This window comes from Diceros bicornis, chromosome 34, assembly GCF_020826845.1.
Source record: "Diceros bicornis minor isolate mBicDic1 chromosome 34, mDicBic1.mat.cur, whole genome shotgun sequence".
Taxonomy (NCBI): Eukaryota; Metazoa; Chordata; class Mammalia; order Perissodactyla; family Rhinocerotidae; genus Diceros; species Diceros bicornis.
The window spans coordinates 15608499-15622204 of NC_080773.1; the positions used below are offsets into that span (position 1 = coordinate 15608499).

Genomic DNA, 13706 nt, shown 5'->3' on the forward strand with positions numbered 1-13706 from the left:
TTAGATGTTGTAAAAGTGAACAATGTGAGGATGGTGAAAATACCTTTGAGTTTGGCCAAGAGATAGATACTTATTTTATGCTGCTTGCAGCAGTCTTGTGTCTGGAGACGCTACGGCAGAGGGCCAGAAATGAGTGATGAGGAAGGGGAAAGACAACACACATGTTTCAATTGCTTGGAAGTGAAGGAAGTGAGATGATAGGTTAATCCTTAGTGCAATTAATAAATGAAGTTTATTCAGGTCAGAGGAGATCTGATCCTCTGAGGGGGCAGCACAAAGGAACTGGGGACAGGAAGAGAGAAGGTGCTGGAGAGATTTCTATGTGACTGAACTGTTGGAGACGCTTGTGTGTGAAAGCTGTTTTGCTGCATCTGATTCACTGGAGCCACCTGTGTGGGAAGGGTTACTTTTCCCTAAGAAAGAGGATGGGACATCTTTTCCTCATGAAATCGTCTTCTTTCTGGGAGGAAGACGGGCATTTTCTTCCAGGCAGGTTGGAGCTGTGTCCTGTTGGTTCTAGGTAGATCCACTTTGTTAGCAGATGTGCAAAGGAATTTACCTAATTCTCTGATCACTGGATCAAATATCTGTAGCCTTGGAAATAGGTTTACTTTGACACCTAGTTAAGCAATTTCTCTTTCTTCTGCCTGTAAAGAAGATATTGTTTAAAGTAGTATCAACTGTGAGGCAGCATGTTGTTGTCTGATGTATAATTTTTATTATAAATATAGAGTGCATTTTACAAATAATTTAGAAATGTCCTTAGCCAGGCAAAATTAAGTAACACAGAATAGCATGAATGAGGGGAAGTATATACAATCTGTTAGAAAATCCTGAAAGAGGTACCTGAGTACAGAGAACTCTTGACTAACCCTCTTTGAGGGGGCCTCTCAGACACAGCATGAGAACAAGTAATCAGTATCGAATAAAACCTTTCCCTCAACAGCCCCAAGGAGATTCCATCTGTACAGAAGAAGGCAGGGTGGGAAGTACATTCGCCTCTCCTTCTCTTGCCCTTCCTTTTATCCTAAGACACATTGGGATGCATAGACCCCATGAGAGAAAACAAATTTCAGAGGCTCTTCAATAATCCTAAGGCCCAGTTATAATATTCCCCTTGTGTCCTAAGGAGCATCAGCACCAGTGCAGCTTTCTGGGTTGTAAACAATGCCAAGGGCATGAGTGATAGTGTTCCCTTCAGGGTGCTCCCACTTCTCAAGGACCAAATGCACCTTAGCAGGGCCAGGGTTTCCCAAGAAAGTGAGTGGGGCAGACAGACAGAACATGCACAGGCAGACACATGGGATAGAACGGTGGCTGGTGATTGGTCTGAGATCCTAGAAACTGAGTTAGATCCATCTCTAGCCATGAATGAAGAAAACAGCTTCTTCTTCTTTTCTATTTGGAACCCCTGACATAGAAGCCTTGAGGAGCTCCTGGGAAAGGGGACTCGAGGGATTTTGGTGCCTTCTTTCACCTAAGGCAGACAGATTGGCTTACACAGCTAAGCTGAGTAAAAATAACCCCTCTCACATAAACAAGCAGTTACAAAAATTAAAATGGCAGAACATCTCAGAGAAAAAGGAAAAAACCCAATACCCAAAATAGTGCATTCTTTAACAATTATTTAATAATCTCTGAAGGGTAGCTCTCTGATTGGTTTCCCAAAACCCAACAAATTGTTAACAGCTGACTGCTCCCTAAAGCTGTAACCCCTCCGTCTGTGGGCATTTATTTGAATAAAGCCCATAAAGTGATTAAAACGTGTGTGCATTTTTTTTTTTTTTTTTACATTTTTCCATTTGGACCTTGGCAAATAGCTTTCCTAGTTGTTTCTAGTGAGTTCTCTAAAGATTGGCTTGCCAAAGGGCTCAGGTGGTATTCCGCTAAGCAGCAAGGTTTTTAGGCCCTGGTCCTACAGGTAGACACCCTGACCATGGACAAGGGTGTAGAATTTCCCAGTTCAGAATATGTTCTATATTTATTTTCCTGTGTCTGGTGGGTTCACCCTGAGCTTTGGAGAGACAGGAGAAGCTTTTACTTTTTCTCTGTTCTTTTCTGCCACATGCATTTTAGTAGATAAGGACCTAACCCCTAAGCTTATGGCAAATTCAAGTTAGACTCAGATATGACACGACTGGGGTGGGAAGGAATGTGTGTGTTCTGAATAGGCAAGTTTAAAACAAGTCTAGGTCGCGAGAGGGGGAGGGGCGGGAGGTTCTGGCAACTCTCTCCCAATGTCTGCTTTGCCAAATTTCAAATATTAGGAAGGTTTGGTTTCCTACAGATTCCCGGATGTGCCTTTTCATGTACTGACACTGAAGGGAGGGGCTGTGACCAGGCAGCCTGGAGATGCCTCATTTGGGAGTTAAGAGGAGGGGAAGGAGTTTTCTTCCCCTTTTCCCTGAGGGTAAAGGGATCCTTCTAGTGATGGGGATGAGAAGCTTGGAGTAAGTGCGCAGTGCAGCCAGTGGAGTAGGTTGCGTTACTTCTTTTTTACTTCTGAATAAACTCTTCCTGTGGCTGATGGGAATGGGGAGGCTGAAGTTGGTTTCTTTGATTCCTGGGCATTGAAGTTCGGGAAGAATATGTAACTTCATCGACCTGAAAGGCAGGAGCAGCGGTCAGTTAAATCAGTGTCACAGATCGGGCCCTCACCTGGTCTAGTGTGATTTAGTACCACGTGCTATCACCACTTTGAAACTTTTAGCTTTGGAGAAGGGCTTTGATCACCTGTTATCTCTGCTTGCTAACACCCTGTGAATGATCATTGGAAGAGAGAGATTATGGTATTCGTAGAATGGAATACGAGAGATGATACAGCAACAGGAATGAACACACTATGTATGCATACAACAGTGTGGATGAATCTCACAAAATAAGTTTGAATGAAAGAAGCCAGACACATATAAGGATGTATTGTGTCTTTCATTTATGTAAGAGCATTCTAGGGCCTGGGCCTTGCTTACTCAGCCAGAGCCCACACGCCCATTGAAACCATGTGTCCTTCTGGCTCCCTTCTGGGCAGAAGGCCCAGCTGCTGAGATTTGTAACAATCCAGGGCCTGGGCATCCTGGATCCTACCTTATCTCACTCAAAAAACATCATGTCTTAAAGGGACACAGAGCCCCTTCCCATGAGCTATCGTTCCTGGGAATGCTGGTTGTACCAGGGACAGCCCTTCTTGGCAAGCATATAGCCTTTGTGTCCCCTGCCTATATAAGCAACCTCTCCCTGCCTGTGGTAGCGGGTACACATTTCTGTCCAGCTAGCCACCGCTGGACATCGCTGTAAGTAACTCCCAATAAACCTATGTGTCTCATTCACCATCTCTAGTTCTTTTTTTTTGGTCTCTCTGCAACCTACCCCACACTGCTCACCCAGCTGGCCCTGTGGCCAGACAAGCATAAACAGGCAAACCTAATCTAGTGCATCGGAGGTCAGGATAGTGGGTACTCTTTGGAGGGAAGTAACTGGAGTGTTTTTCAGGGGAAGGATGACATGTTTTGTTTCTAGATTTGGTGCTGCTTACATGGGTATGTTTAACTTGTGAAAATTCATAGTTTGTTAAAATATACTTATGATTTAAACACTTTTCGGTATATATGTGTACACTGTGGAAAGGTTAAGATGAGAAAAATTTGATAAAATTATTATCAAGTAAAGGAAGTAAGACCTCAGACCCATTAGAATGGAAATTATCTTTTGACAGTAAGAGAAGAGTCAGAGTGAAGGTAGAGGAGGGGAAATGATTGAGGGCTTCTATGTGTTGGGCACTGTGCTGGATGCTGTACATTTGTATTTCACATAATTCCTTCAGCTTCTCTTTGAAGTAAGCAGCATGCCAATTTACAGATGACAAAGCTGAGGATCAAGAAGGGTAAGCTACTTGTCCAAGGTCACAGAGCTACTAAGAGTCTCAGCCAGGATTCAAACACAGGATGGGGATAATTCCAAAGTTCACATACTTGCAATGAGGTAGACTCACGGGAGTCGTTATCAACACTTCCTTGTTTGCTGCTGCATTGAGGAACTTAGACCCAAACCTGGTCTCGCATTGATGTCTTCAAGAATAACCCCTTCTACACAGAGATATGTCCATGAGAAAGTGAACCAGTGACACTGGCTGTGCTTACCTTGTTAGGGGAGTTGTCAGAGTGGCCTGACCTGGGGAAGCAAAAGAAGAGTTACCGACCCATGAATATGCAAAAGCTGACTTATGGCCTTAGAATGATGGTGCTCCTAAGCTGTTGTGATTTCTAGCTAAAGGAGGTGGCAGGTGGTGAAAGGGTGGAGTGGGGAGATGGCCCATGATCACTTAAGGAATTGGCTATCCAGAGTGTGTGGTCCACACCCAGGGCATTAGCACAAGAGGAGGGGCAGGAGTAAAGCCACAGGAGGCCTCCATCTACTTCTGAAGATTTTTTCCAGGACCCAAGGCTTTGATTTTTTCCCTGATGTGTTCTAAACAATAGGCTTCAGTGGCCAGGCAGGGCATTGAGGCTCACAGCACCCAGAGCACCACAAGACAGGGAATGTCTCACCAAAGGAGAATGCCCACATCCATAAAGCAGCAGCGGGGGGAAGGAGGAGGATGAGGAAATGGCTCTTAGAAACATGTCCATCTTACTCAGACCTGCCTGGATTAGGCAGAGTAAGCATCTCTCCCAGGGCTGTGTCCCAGGGGAATCTTTGTGGCTAGGAAGGGTGTGAGGACCTATGTCAACTTAAGGTTGGGAAGTGGAGATCCTCTCTAAAAATTCAGAAGGTAGGGAATGGCTGGGAATCCAGGATTCCCTGCTAGGGCAGGGCACGTGGTGGAACACACCAGCTCTCACTGGGTGAGTGACTTTACTTACTGTGGTTGGAGGCTGAGGGTTTGTGATCTGTGAGATCACACTGGTCACTTGCCCTAAATGAATATCAGACACTGTGACTGCTATTCCAGAGCATAGGATCTTTGCTCCTTGAATGAGGAGGACATTGTCAGCAGATAATTCCTCGGTGCTCTTCAATGTTCATTTATACCATAGTGGGTACTGCCTTTCCTCTGAGGGCCTCCTTCCTCAGTCTACCCATGATTCCTTCTAGTGTTTACTCCTTCCTGTTTGCTGGATGTTTACATTTAGGTCCATTCTTTATCAACTGCTTCTGAGCCTACTTCTACCCTGACGCCTTTCCCCTTTAGTAGGTAGATGCTGTTTTTTTCTCACTTTATTTCTTGCCCAAGAGGCATCTGTTTGTTTCCACTTTTTCTTAGGTTCTCTTCCTGTCTCAGCCCTCCCTCCTGCTCCTATGGTAGACAGAGCACACAACTCACTTTCTCTTGCCCCTCCTTTCATTTCCTCACTTGTTTTCCTTCTTGGACCTTGGCTTCCCTGACTGGAGGGCAGAGGAACATAATCTATCTGCCCCATCTAAACCAGATGGGGATGGGAATAACCATGTCCAAGAGACAGCAGGGTACAGGAGGCATGAAGACCAGGGAAGAAGAGACCTGCAGGAATTAGTGCTGAGAAGCAGGAGTTTAGGAAGGAAGGGGAGCACATCCAGGCCCAGAGACAGAGTTGAAGGCTCCTTCCCTCTCCCAAGCATGGTGGTTAGCCTTGGAGAAAGCGGAAAATGAGGAAAGGCCATCATACCCTTCAGTCTTTCTGATATACGGAAAGTACACCGGGGCTGCTATCAGAGCTATACCGGCCAGCACTCCAATCACGATGCTGGCAATAACCCCTGCTGAGAGGCCAGAACTTCCTTGTGTTGGAACATCTGTCATGGAAAGAAAAGAGAATGAGTGTAGGTGACATTATTTTACAGTGGAGGTGCCCTGGTAAACAACTCTCAACATGGAATAGTCTCTGCTTGTTCCTTCAAGGAATAAATTTTCTGTGGGAAGGTTGCTGTGGGGTGATTAGCTGACTATGTCCTTGTAAATTTTTTCCTCTCACTGTATTTCTTTCTAAGTTGGTGGTCAGACTTGCCTCAATTGCATCCCGGCCTTTCTGTACTCAGACGTTTATGAAGGCTCTGGAAATGTGAGAAAGGCTGATGGGTCTTTTTGTATGTTATAACATCCCACATTTTCATGGTTGCATCTTTTTCTGTGTACCAGGTGCGGCAGCCGTGAAGATGTGCCTCTCAGGTCTTTTGTGGTGGGAATTAATTGACAGAAGGCCTGGGCTAATGCAGTCTGAATGCAGCATCTCCATTCACCTTCACTGTTCACTGCAGAGAGACCACGCTTCCCACAGGTTCCCCCCAGGGATATAAAAGCAATCTCAATTCCACAAGAAATTATTTTCCTCTGAGGAGTGACTTTAGCTCAAGGACTCCCAGTCAGCCTTGTAGACACTCTCTTAGAACTGCACTGCAACCTAAAGCTTTCTCTCTTCTCTTTCTCCTTCACAGGGATCAGATCTGCATCATGGTCTGAAAAATCTCCCAGGATCCTCCTACTCCTGCCCCACTTTCCTTTACAAGCGTTTCCCCAACAAATGTTTTGTATGTCTAATCCCGTGTTGGCTGCATCTTGGGATGAAATCTAACATACCACACGTGAAACTTTGCACTCAACTGCTTTGTTTTTCTCATATATTTAGTCAGTAACCATGTCCCAGTGGGCTTTTTGTGTTATACCTCCCCTCCTCTCCATTATATATTACATTTTGCGTCTGTTTTTTCTTTTCTATTTCTGTTGCCCTCACATGTCAATTCAAGACTGATGATTAATGCTAATGTTAGCAATTATTATGAGGTTCTTACTATGTGCCAGGCTCTGTGCTATATACTCTACATATATCTCATTTGATTCATATAATAACACTGTCAGATAGACATAATCTTCATCTTACAGATGAAAAAATTGAGACTTACAGTGGTGAGAGAACTTACCCGAAGTCATATTTCTAGTAAAAGGTGGATATAGAGTCAGGTAGTCCTTGACTCTAGGACTACATGATTTCACAGAGGCTAAAGATAATAGCAGTAATAATAGCAGCTAATGCTTATGGAACATGTCCTTTGTGTGTAGCACTTTGCTAAAGGTTTAATTGAATATTACATTAAATCTTTAGAACAATGCCAGGAAGCAGATACAGTTGTTGCTCAGCATCCATGGGGGATTGTTTCCAGGAACCCCCTGCAGATACCAAAATCCACAGATGCTCGTGTCCCTTATGTAAAATAGTGTAGTATTTGCATATAACCTATGCACATCCTCCTGTATACATTAAATCATCTCTAGATTAATTATAATACCTAATACAATGTAAATATTATATAAATGGCTCTTATACCATATTGTTTAAGGAATAATGACAAGAAAAAATGTCTGCATATATTCAACATAGACACAACCACAGTAGGCCTTTCCATCTGCTCTTAGTTGAACCCATGGATGCGGAACCTGTGGATACTGAGTGCCAACTTATTCTTTTTCTTTTTAATTATGGTAACACTGGTTTATAACATTATATAAATTTCAGGTATACATCATTATATTTCAGCTTCTGTGTAGATTACATCATGTTCACCACCCAAACACTAATTACAATCCATCACTACACTCATGTGCCTAATTATCCCTTTTGCCCTCCTCCCACCCCCCTTCTCCTCTGGTAACCACCAATCCAGTCTCTGTCTCTGTGTGATTGTTGTTATTTTTATCTTCTACTTATGAGTGAGATCATATGGTATTTAACTTTCTCCCTCTGATTTATTTCACCTAGCATAATACTCTGAGGTGCATCTGTGTTGTCACAAAGGGCTGGATTTCATCGTTTCTTACGGCTGAAAGTATTCCATTGTATGTGTATATATATGTACACCACATCTTCTTCATCCATTCATCCCTTGATGGGCACTTAGGTTGCTTCCAAGTCTTGGCTACTGTGAATAATGCTGCAGTGAACATAGGGGAGCATGTATCTTCTTGCATTTATGTTTTCATGTTCTTCGGATAAATACCCAGCAGTGGAATAGCAGGATCGTATAGAAGTTCTATTCTTAATTTTTTGAGGTATCCATACTGGTTTCCATAGTGGCTGCACCAGTTTACACTCCCACCAGCAGTGTATGAGAGTTCCCTTCTCTCCACAACCTGTACAAAGCTTTTGTTGTTGTAGCCTGTCTTGTTAATTATAGCCATTCTGATGGGTGTGAGGTAATATCTCACTGCAGATTTTTTTGTGTGTGTGTGAGGAAGATCAGCCCTGAGCTAACATCCATGCTAATCCCCCTCTTTTTGCTGAGGTGAACCGGCTCTGAGCTAACATCTATTGCCAATCCTCCTCCCTTTTTTTCCCCAAAGCCCCAGTAGATAGTTGCATGTCATAGGTGCACATCCTTCTACTTGCTGTATGTGGGACGCGGCCTCAGCATGGCCAGAGAAGCAGTGCATCGGTGTGTGTCCAGGATCCGAACCCAGGCAGCCAGTAGTGGAGCTCGTGCACTTAACCACTAAACCATGGGCCCGGCCCCTCACTGTAGTTTTGATTTGCATTTCCCTGATAATTAATGATGTTGAACATCTTTTCATGTGCCCATTGGCCACCTCTATATCTTCTTTGGAAAAATGTCTGTTCAGGTCTTTTGCCCATTTTTTAATTTGGTTGTTAGTTTTTTTGTTGTTGAGATGTATGAATTCTTTATATATTTTGGATATTAACACCTTATCAGATATATGGTTTGCAAATATCTTCTCCCAATTGTTAGGTTGTCTTTTCATTTTGTTGATGGTCTCCTTTGCTGTGCAGAAGCTTTTTAGTTTGATGTTGTCTCATTTGTTTATTTTTTCTGTTGTTTCCCTTGCCCGGTCAGACATGGTACTTGAAAATATGCTTCCAAGACTTATGTCAAAGAGCATACTGCCTATGTTTTCTTCTAGAAGTTTCATGGTTTCAGGTCTTACATTCAAGTCTTTAATCCAGTTTGAGTTAATTTTTGTGTATGGTGTAAGATAATGGTCTTCTTTCATTTTTTTTTTTTTTTTTACAAGTGGCTGGCGGGTTTCCACAACAACATTTATTGAACAGACTTTCCTTTCTTCATTGTATGTTCTTGGCTCCCTTGTTGAAAATTAGCTGTCCATAGATGTGCAGGTTTATTTCTGGGTTCTTGATCTGTTCCATTGGTCTGTGTGTCTGTTTCTGTGCCAGTAGTATGCTGTTCAGGTTACTATGGCTTTGTAGTATATGTTGAAATCAGGGAGTGTGATACCTCCAGCTTCGTTCTTGTTTCTCAGAATTCCTTTGGACATTTGGGGTCTTTTGTTGTTCCATATAAATTTTAAGATTCTTTGTTCTATTTCTGTGAAAAATGTTTATTTTTCACAGAACAACTGTGAAACTTTGATAAAGATTGCATTGAATCTATAGATTGCTTTAGGAAGTATGGACATTTTGACTATGTTAATTCTTCCAATCCAAGAGCATGAACATCTTTACATTTCTTTGTGTCTTCTTCAATTTTGTTTGACAACATTTTATAATTTTCAGTGTGCAGGTCTTTCACCTCTTTGGTTAAGTTTACTCCTAAGTGTTTTATTCTTTTCATTGCAATTGTAAATGGGATTGTATTCTTAATTTCTCTTTCTGCTGCTTTGTTGTTAGTGTATAGAAATGCAACTGAATTTTGTATGTGGATTTTGTATCTTGCAACTTTACCATATTCATTTATTATTTCTAAAAGTTTTTTGGTAGATTCTTTAGGGTTTTCTATATTTAAAATCATGCCATCTGCAAATAGAGACAGTTTCGCTTCTCCCTTTCCAATTTGGATGCCTTTTATTTCTTTTTCTTACCCAATTGCTCTGGCTAGGACTTTCAATACTCTGTTAAATAGCAGTGGCAAAAGTGGGCATCCTTGTCTGGTTCGTGTTCTTAGGGAGATAGCTTTCAGTTTTTCACCATTGAGAATTATATTAGCTGTGGGTTTGTCATATAGAGTATGATCTTTTTAATGTATTGTATTTGATTTGCTAGCATTTTGTTGAGGATATTTTCATCGATGTTCATCAGTGATGTTGGCCTATAATTTTCTTTTTTGTATTGTCCTTGTCTGGTCATGGTATCAGGGTAATGTTGACTTCATAGAATGAGTTAGGAAGCTTTGCCTCCTCTTCAATGTTTTGGAAGAATTTGAGAAGGATAGATATTAAGTCTTCTTTGAATGTTTGTTAGAATTCACCAGGGAAGCCATCTGGGCCTGGGCTTTTACTTTTTAGGGAGGTTTTGGGTTACTGTTTCAATCTCCTTACCAGTGATTGGTCTATTCAAATTCTCTATTTCTTCTTGATCCAGTTTTAGAAGGTTGTATGATTCTAAGAATTTATCCATTTCTTCTAGATTATCCAATTTGTTGGTGTATAGCTTTTCATAGTATCCCTTTCTAATCTTTTGTATTTCTGAGGTGTCCATTGTAATTTCTCCTTTTTCATTTCTGATTTTATTTATTAGAGCTTTCTCTCTTTTTCTCTTGGTGAATCTAGCCAAAGGTTTGTCAATTTTGTTTACCTTTTCAAATAACCAGGTCTTGGTTTCATTGATTTTTTTCTTTTTTTTTTTTTTAGTCTCTATTTGATTTATTTCTGCTCTGATTTTTATTATTTCCCTCCTTCTACTGATTTTGGGCTATGTTTGTTCTTCTTTTTCCAATTCCTTTAGGTGCACTGATAGATTGTTAATTTGAGATTTTTCTTGTTTGTTGAGGTAGGCCTGTATTGCTGTAAACTTCCCTCTTAGAACCGCTTTTGCTATATCCCATAAATTCTGGCATTCCATGTTTTCATTTTGATTTGTCTCTAGGTATTTTTTGATCTCTTTCCTTTGATTTCTTCACTCACTCAATCGTTGTTCAGTATCATTTTGTTTAATCTCCACATATTTGTGGCTTTTCTGGTTTTCTTCCTGTAGTTGATTTCTAGTTTCATACTGTTGTGGTCAGAAAAGATGCTTGGTTTTATTTCAATCTTCCTAAATTTATTGAGACTTATTGTGTGGCCTAAAATGTGATCAATCCTGAATAATGTTCCATGAGCATTTGAATAGAATGTGTATTCTCTTGTTTTGGGATGGAATGTTCTGTATATATCTACTAAGTCCAGCTGGTCTAGTGTGTCATTTAAGGACAATGTTTCTTTACTGAGCTTCTGTTTGGATGATGTATCCATTGGTGTAAGTGGAGTGTTAAAGTCCCCTACTACTATTGTATTACTCTCTATTTCTCCTTTTATGTCTGTTAATAATTGCTTTATATATTTAGGTGCTCCTATGTTAGGTGCATAGATATTTACAAGTGTTATATCCTCTTGTCAGATTGTTCCCTTGATCATTACGTAGTGCCCTCTTTGTCTTTTGTTACAGTTTTTAAAGTCTATTTTGTCTGATATAAGTATTGCTACTCCAGGTTTCTTTTCATCATCATTTGCATGGAGTATCTTTTTCCATCCCTTTGCTTTCAGTTTGTGAGTGTCTTTATGTCTGAAGTGTGTCTCCCATATGAAGCATATATATGGGTCCTATTTTTCTTTCCAATCAGCCACCCTATGACTTTTGATTGAAGAAGTTAGTCCACTGACACTTAAAGTAGTTATTGATAAGTATGTACTTATTGCCATTTTGTTACTTTTTTTCTGAGTGTTTTAGTAGTTCTTCCCTATTCCTTTCTTCTTCTCTTGCTCTCTTCCCTTGTGGTTTGATGGCTTTATTTAGTATTATGTTTAGGTCCCTTTCTCTTAATTTTTTGTGTATTTATTATAGGTTTTTGGTTTGTGACTACCATGAGGTTCATATATAATAACCTACTATGTAGCAATCTATATTAAGTTGATGGTCTCTTTAGTTTGACTTCTTTCTAAAAGCTCTCCTCTTCTACTCCCCTCCTCTCACATTTTATGTTTTTGATAACACATCTACCTCTTTTTTGTGTGTTTGTATCAGTTACCCTCTTATCATGGAAATATATAATTTTTTCCTATTTGTGGTCTTGTCTTTTCCCCTTAAATAAGTCCCTTTCGCATTTCTTGTAGGACTGGTTTCTTGGTGATAAACTTTAATTTTTGCTTGTCTGGGAAACTCTTTATTGTGCCTTCCATTCTGAATGATAACCTTACTAGGTAGAGTATTCTTGGCTGTAGGTTTTTTCCTTTTAGCACTTTAAATATATCATGCCACTCTCTTCTAGCCTGTAAGGTTTCTGCTGAGAAGTCAGCTGATAGCCTTATGGGGTTTCCTTTGTATGTGACTTTTTGCCTTTCTTTTGTAGCTTTTGGGATTCTCTCTTTATCTTTAATTCTGGACATTTTAATTATGGTGTGTCTTGGTGTGAGCCTCTTTGGGTTTATCTTATTTGGTGCTCTCTGTGCTTCTTGTACCTGGATGTCTGTTTCATTCCTTAGGTTAGGAAATTTTACAGCTATTATTTCTTCAAATACATTCTCTGCCCTTTTGTCTCTTTCTTCTCTTTCTGGGACACCTATTACATGGACGTTAGTTCTCATGGTATTGTCCCAGAGACCCCTTAGACTGTCTTCATTCTTTTTAATTGGTTTTTCTTTTATCTGTTCAGCTTTAGTGATTTCCTCTAGTCTTTAGTCCAGCTCACTGATCCATTCTTCTGCATCCTCAGCTCTGCTTTTGAGCCCCTCTAGTGAAATGTTCATTTCCAGTATGGTATTCTTCATTTCTGATTGGTTCTTTTTTACATTTTTCATTTCTTTGTTGAAGTTCTCACTGAGTTCATCCATTCTTCTCCCAAGATCAGGCAGCATCCTTATGACTCTTTGTGTGAACTCTATGTCAGGCAGCTTACTCATTTCTGTTTCATTTAGTTCTTTTTCTGGAGTTTTGTCCTGTTCCCTTACTTGGAACTTATTCCTTTTCCTCCTCAGTTTGCCTCTTTCTCTGTGCTTGTATCTATATATTAGGTAGGTCAGCTTTATCTCCTGATCTTGGAGAGGTGAACTTATGTAAGAGATGTCTTATGAGGCCCAGCAATGTGCTTCCATCTTGTCACCAGTTCCAAATGTTCCAGGAGTGAACCCCATGTGGGCTATATATGTCCTTCTGTTGTGGCAGGGTTGCTCTTTCTGTGGATGCCCAGGGAGGCTGAACTGTCGCCCTGGCCAGCTTGACGTAATGCTCACCGAATGTGACTGGTATGCACCCTTCAGTCTCTTTATCGGGTGTAGGGAGCCCCAGAACAGTTGGCTGCAAAGTCGAATAGCACATTCCAGTGGCAATTTTTCTGTTAAGTGAGTAGGCTCCCAGCATGGCTGGATGTTAGGCTCAGGGGCTTACAACTGTTGTAGGCCTCTGGCCTATAAAACTCTTGTCAGCTCTCTGAGGATTGCAGCTGGGTGTTGCTGGCCCCATGTTGGGGAGCGCCCAATTGTTTCAGGCTTTGGAAGGTGAGGCCAATCCCCTATGTGGCTGTTTGAGAAGCACAAGTCTTCTGCAGCTGTCAAGCCCCACCAACCACAGAGCCACACACACTGTCAACACAGTCCTGTCACACGCGCACACTTTGACCCCCTGAAGTGGACCCATTTGTCCCACAGCAGATGCCCCATATACTCCCCCAATGCTCCGCACACTCCAACTGCTCCTGACACATGCCCTGTCCCACAGAGGTGGACCCACTTGCCTGGCTGCAGAGAATCCAGGCACCTAGTCTATGCAGGCCCCCAAGTTGCCTGAGGGCTTGTTGTT

The 13706-nt window shown here is 41.4% G+C and overlaps 1 protein-coding gene across 1 annotated transcript in view; it reads right to left on the reverse strand.

Annotated features, from left to right (window-relative positions):
- Positions 1 to 576: 576 nt before the first annotated feature.
- Positions 577 to 13706, reverse strand: part of LOC131397989 (carcinoembryonic antigen-related cell adhesion molecule 3-like) — a 43167-nt gene continuing 30037 nt past the window's right edge. Inside the window, exons 4-6 of the mRNA XM_058531077.1 lie at positions 5643 to 5769; positions 4137 to 4167; positions 577 to 2604 (exon numbers count right to left, since the gene is read on the reverse strand). Of these exons, the coding sequence (XP_058387060.1) occupies positions 2497 to 2604; positions 4137 to 4167; positions 5643 to 5769 (266 nt within the window). The 3' untranslated portion in view covers positions 577 to 2496. The remainder of the gene's footprint in view (positions 2605 to 4136; positions 4168 to 5642; positions 5770 to 13706) is intronic.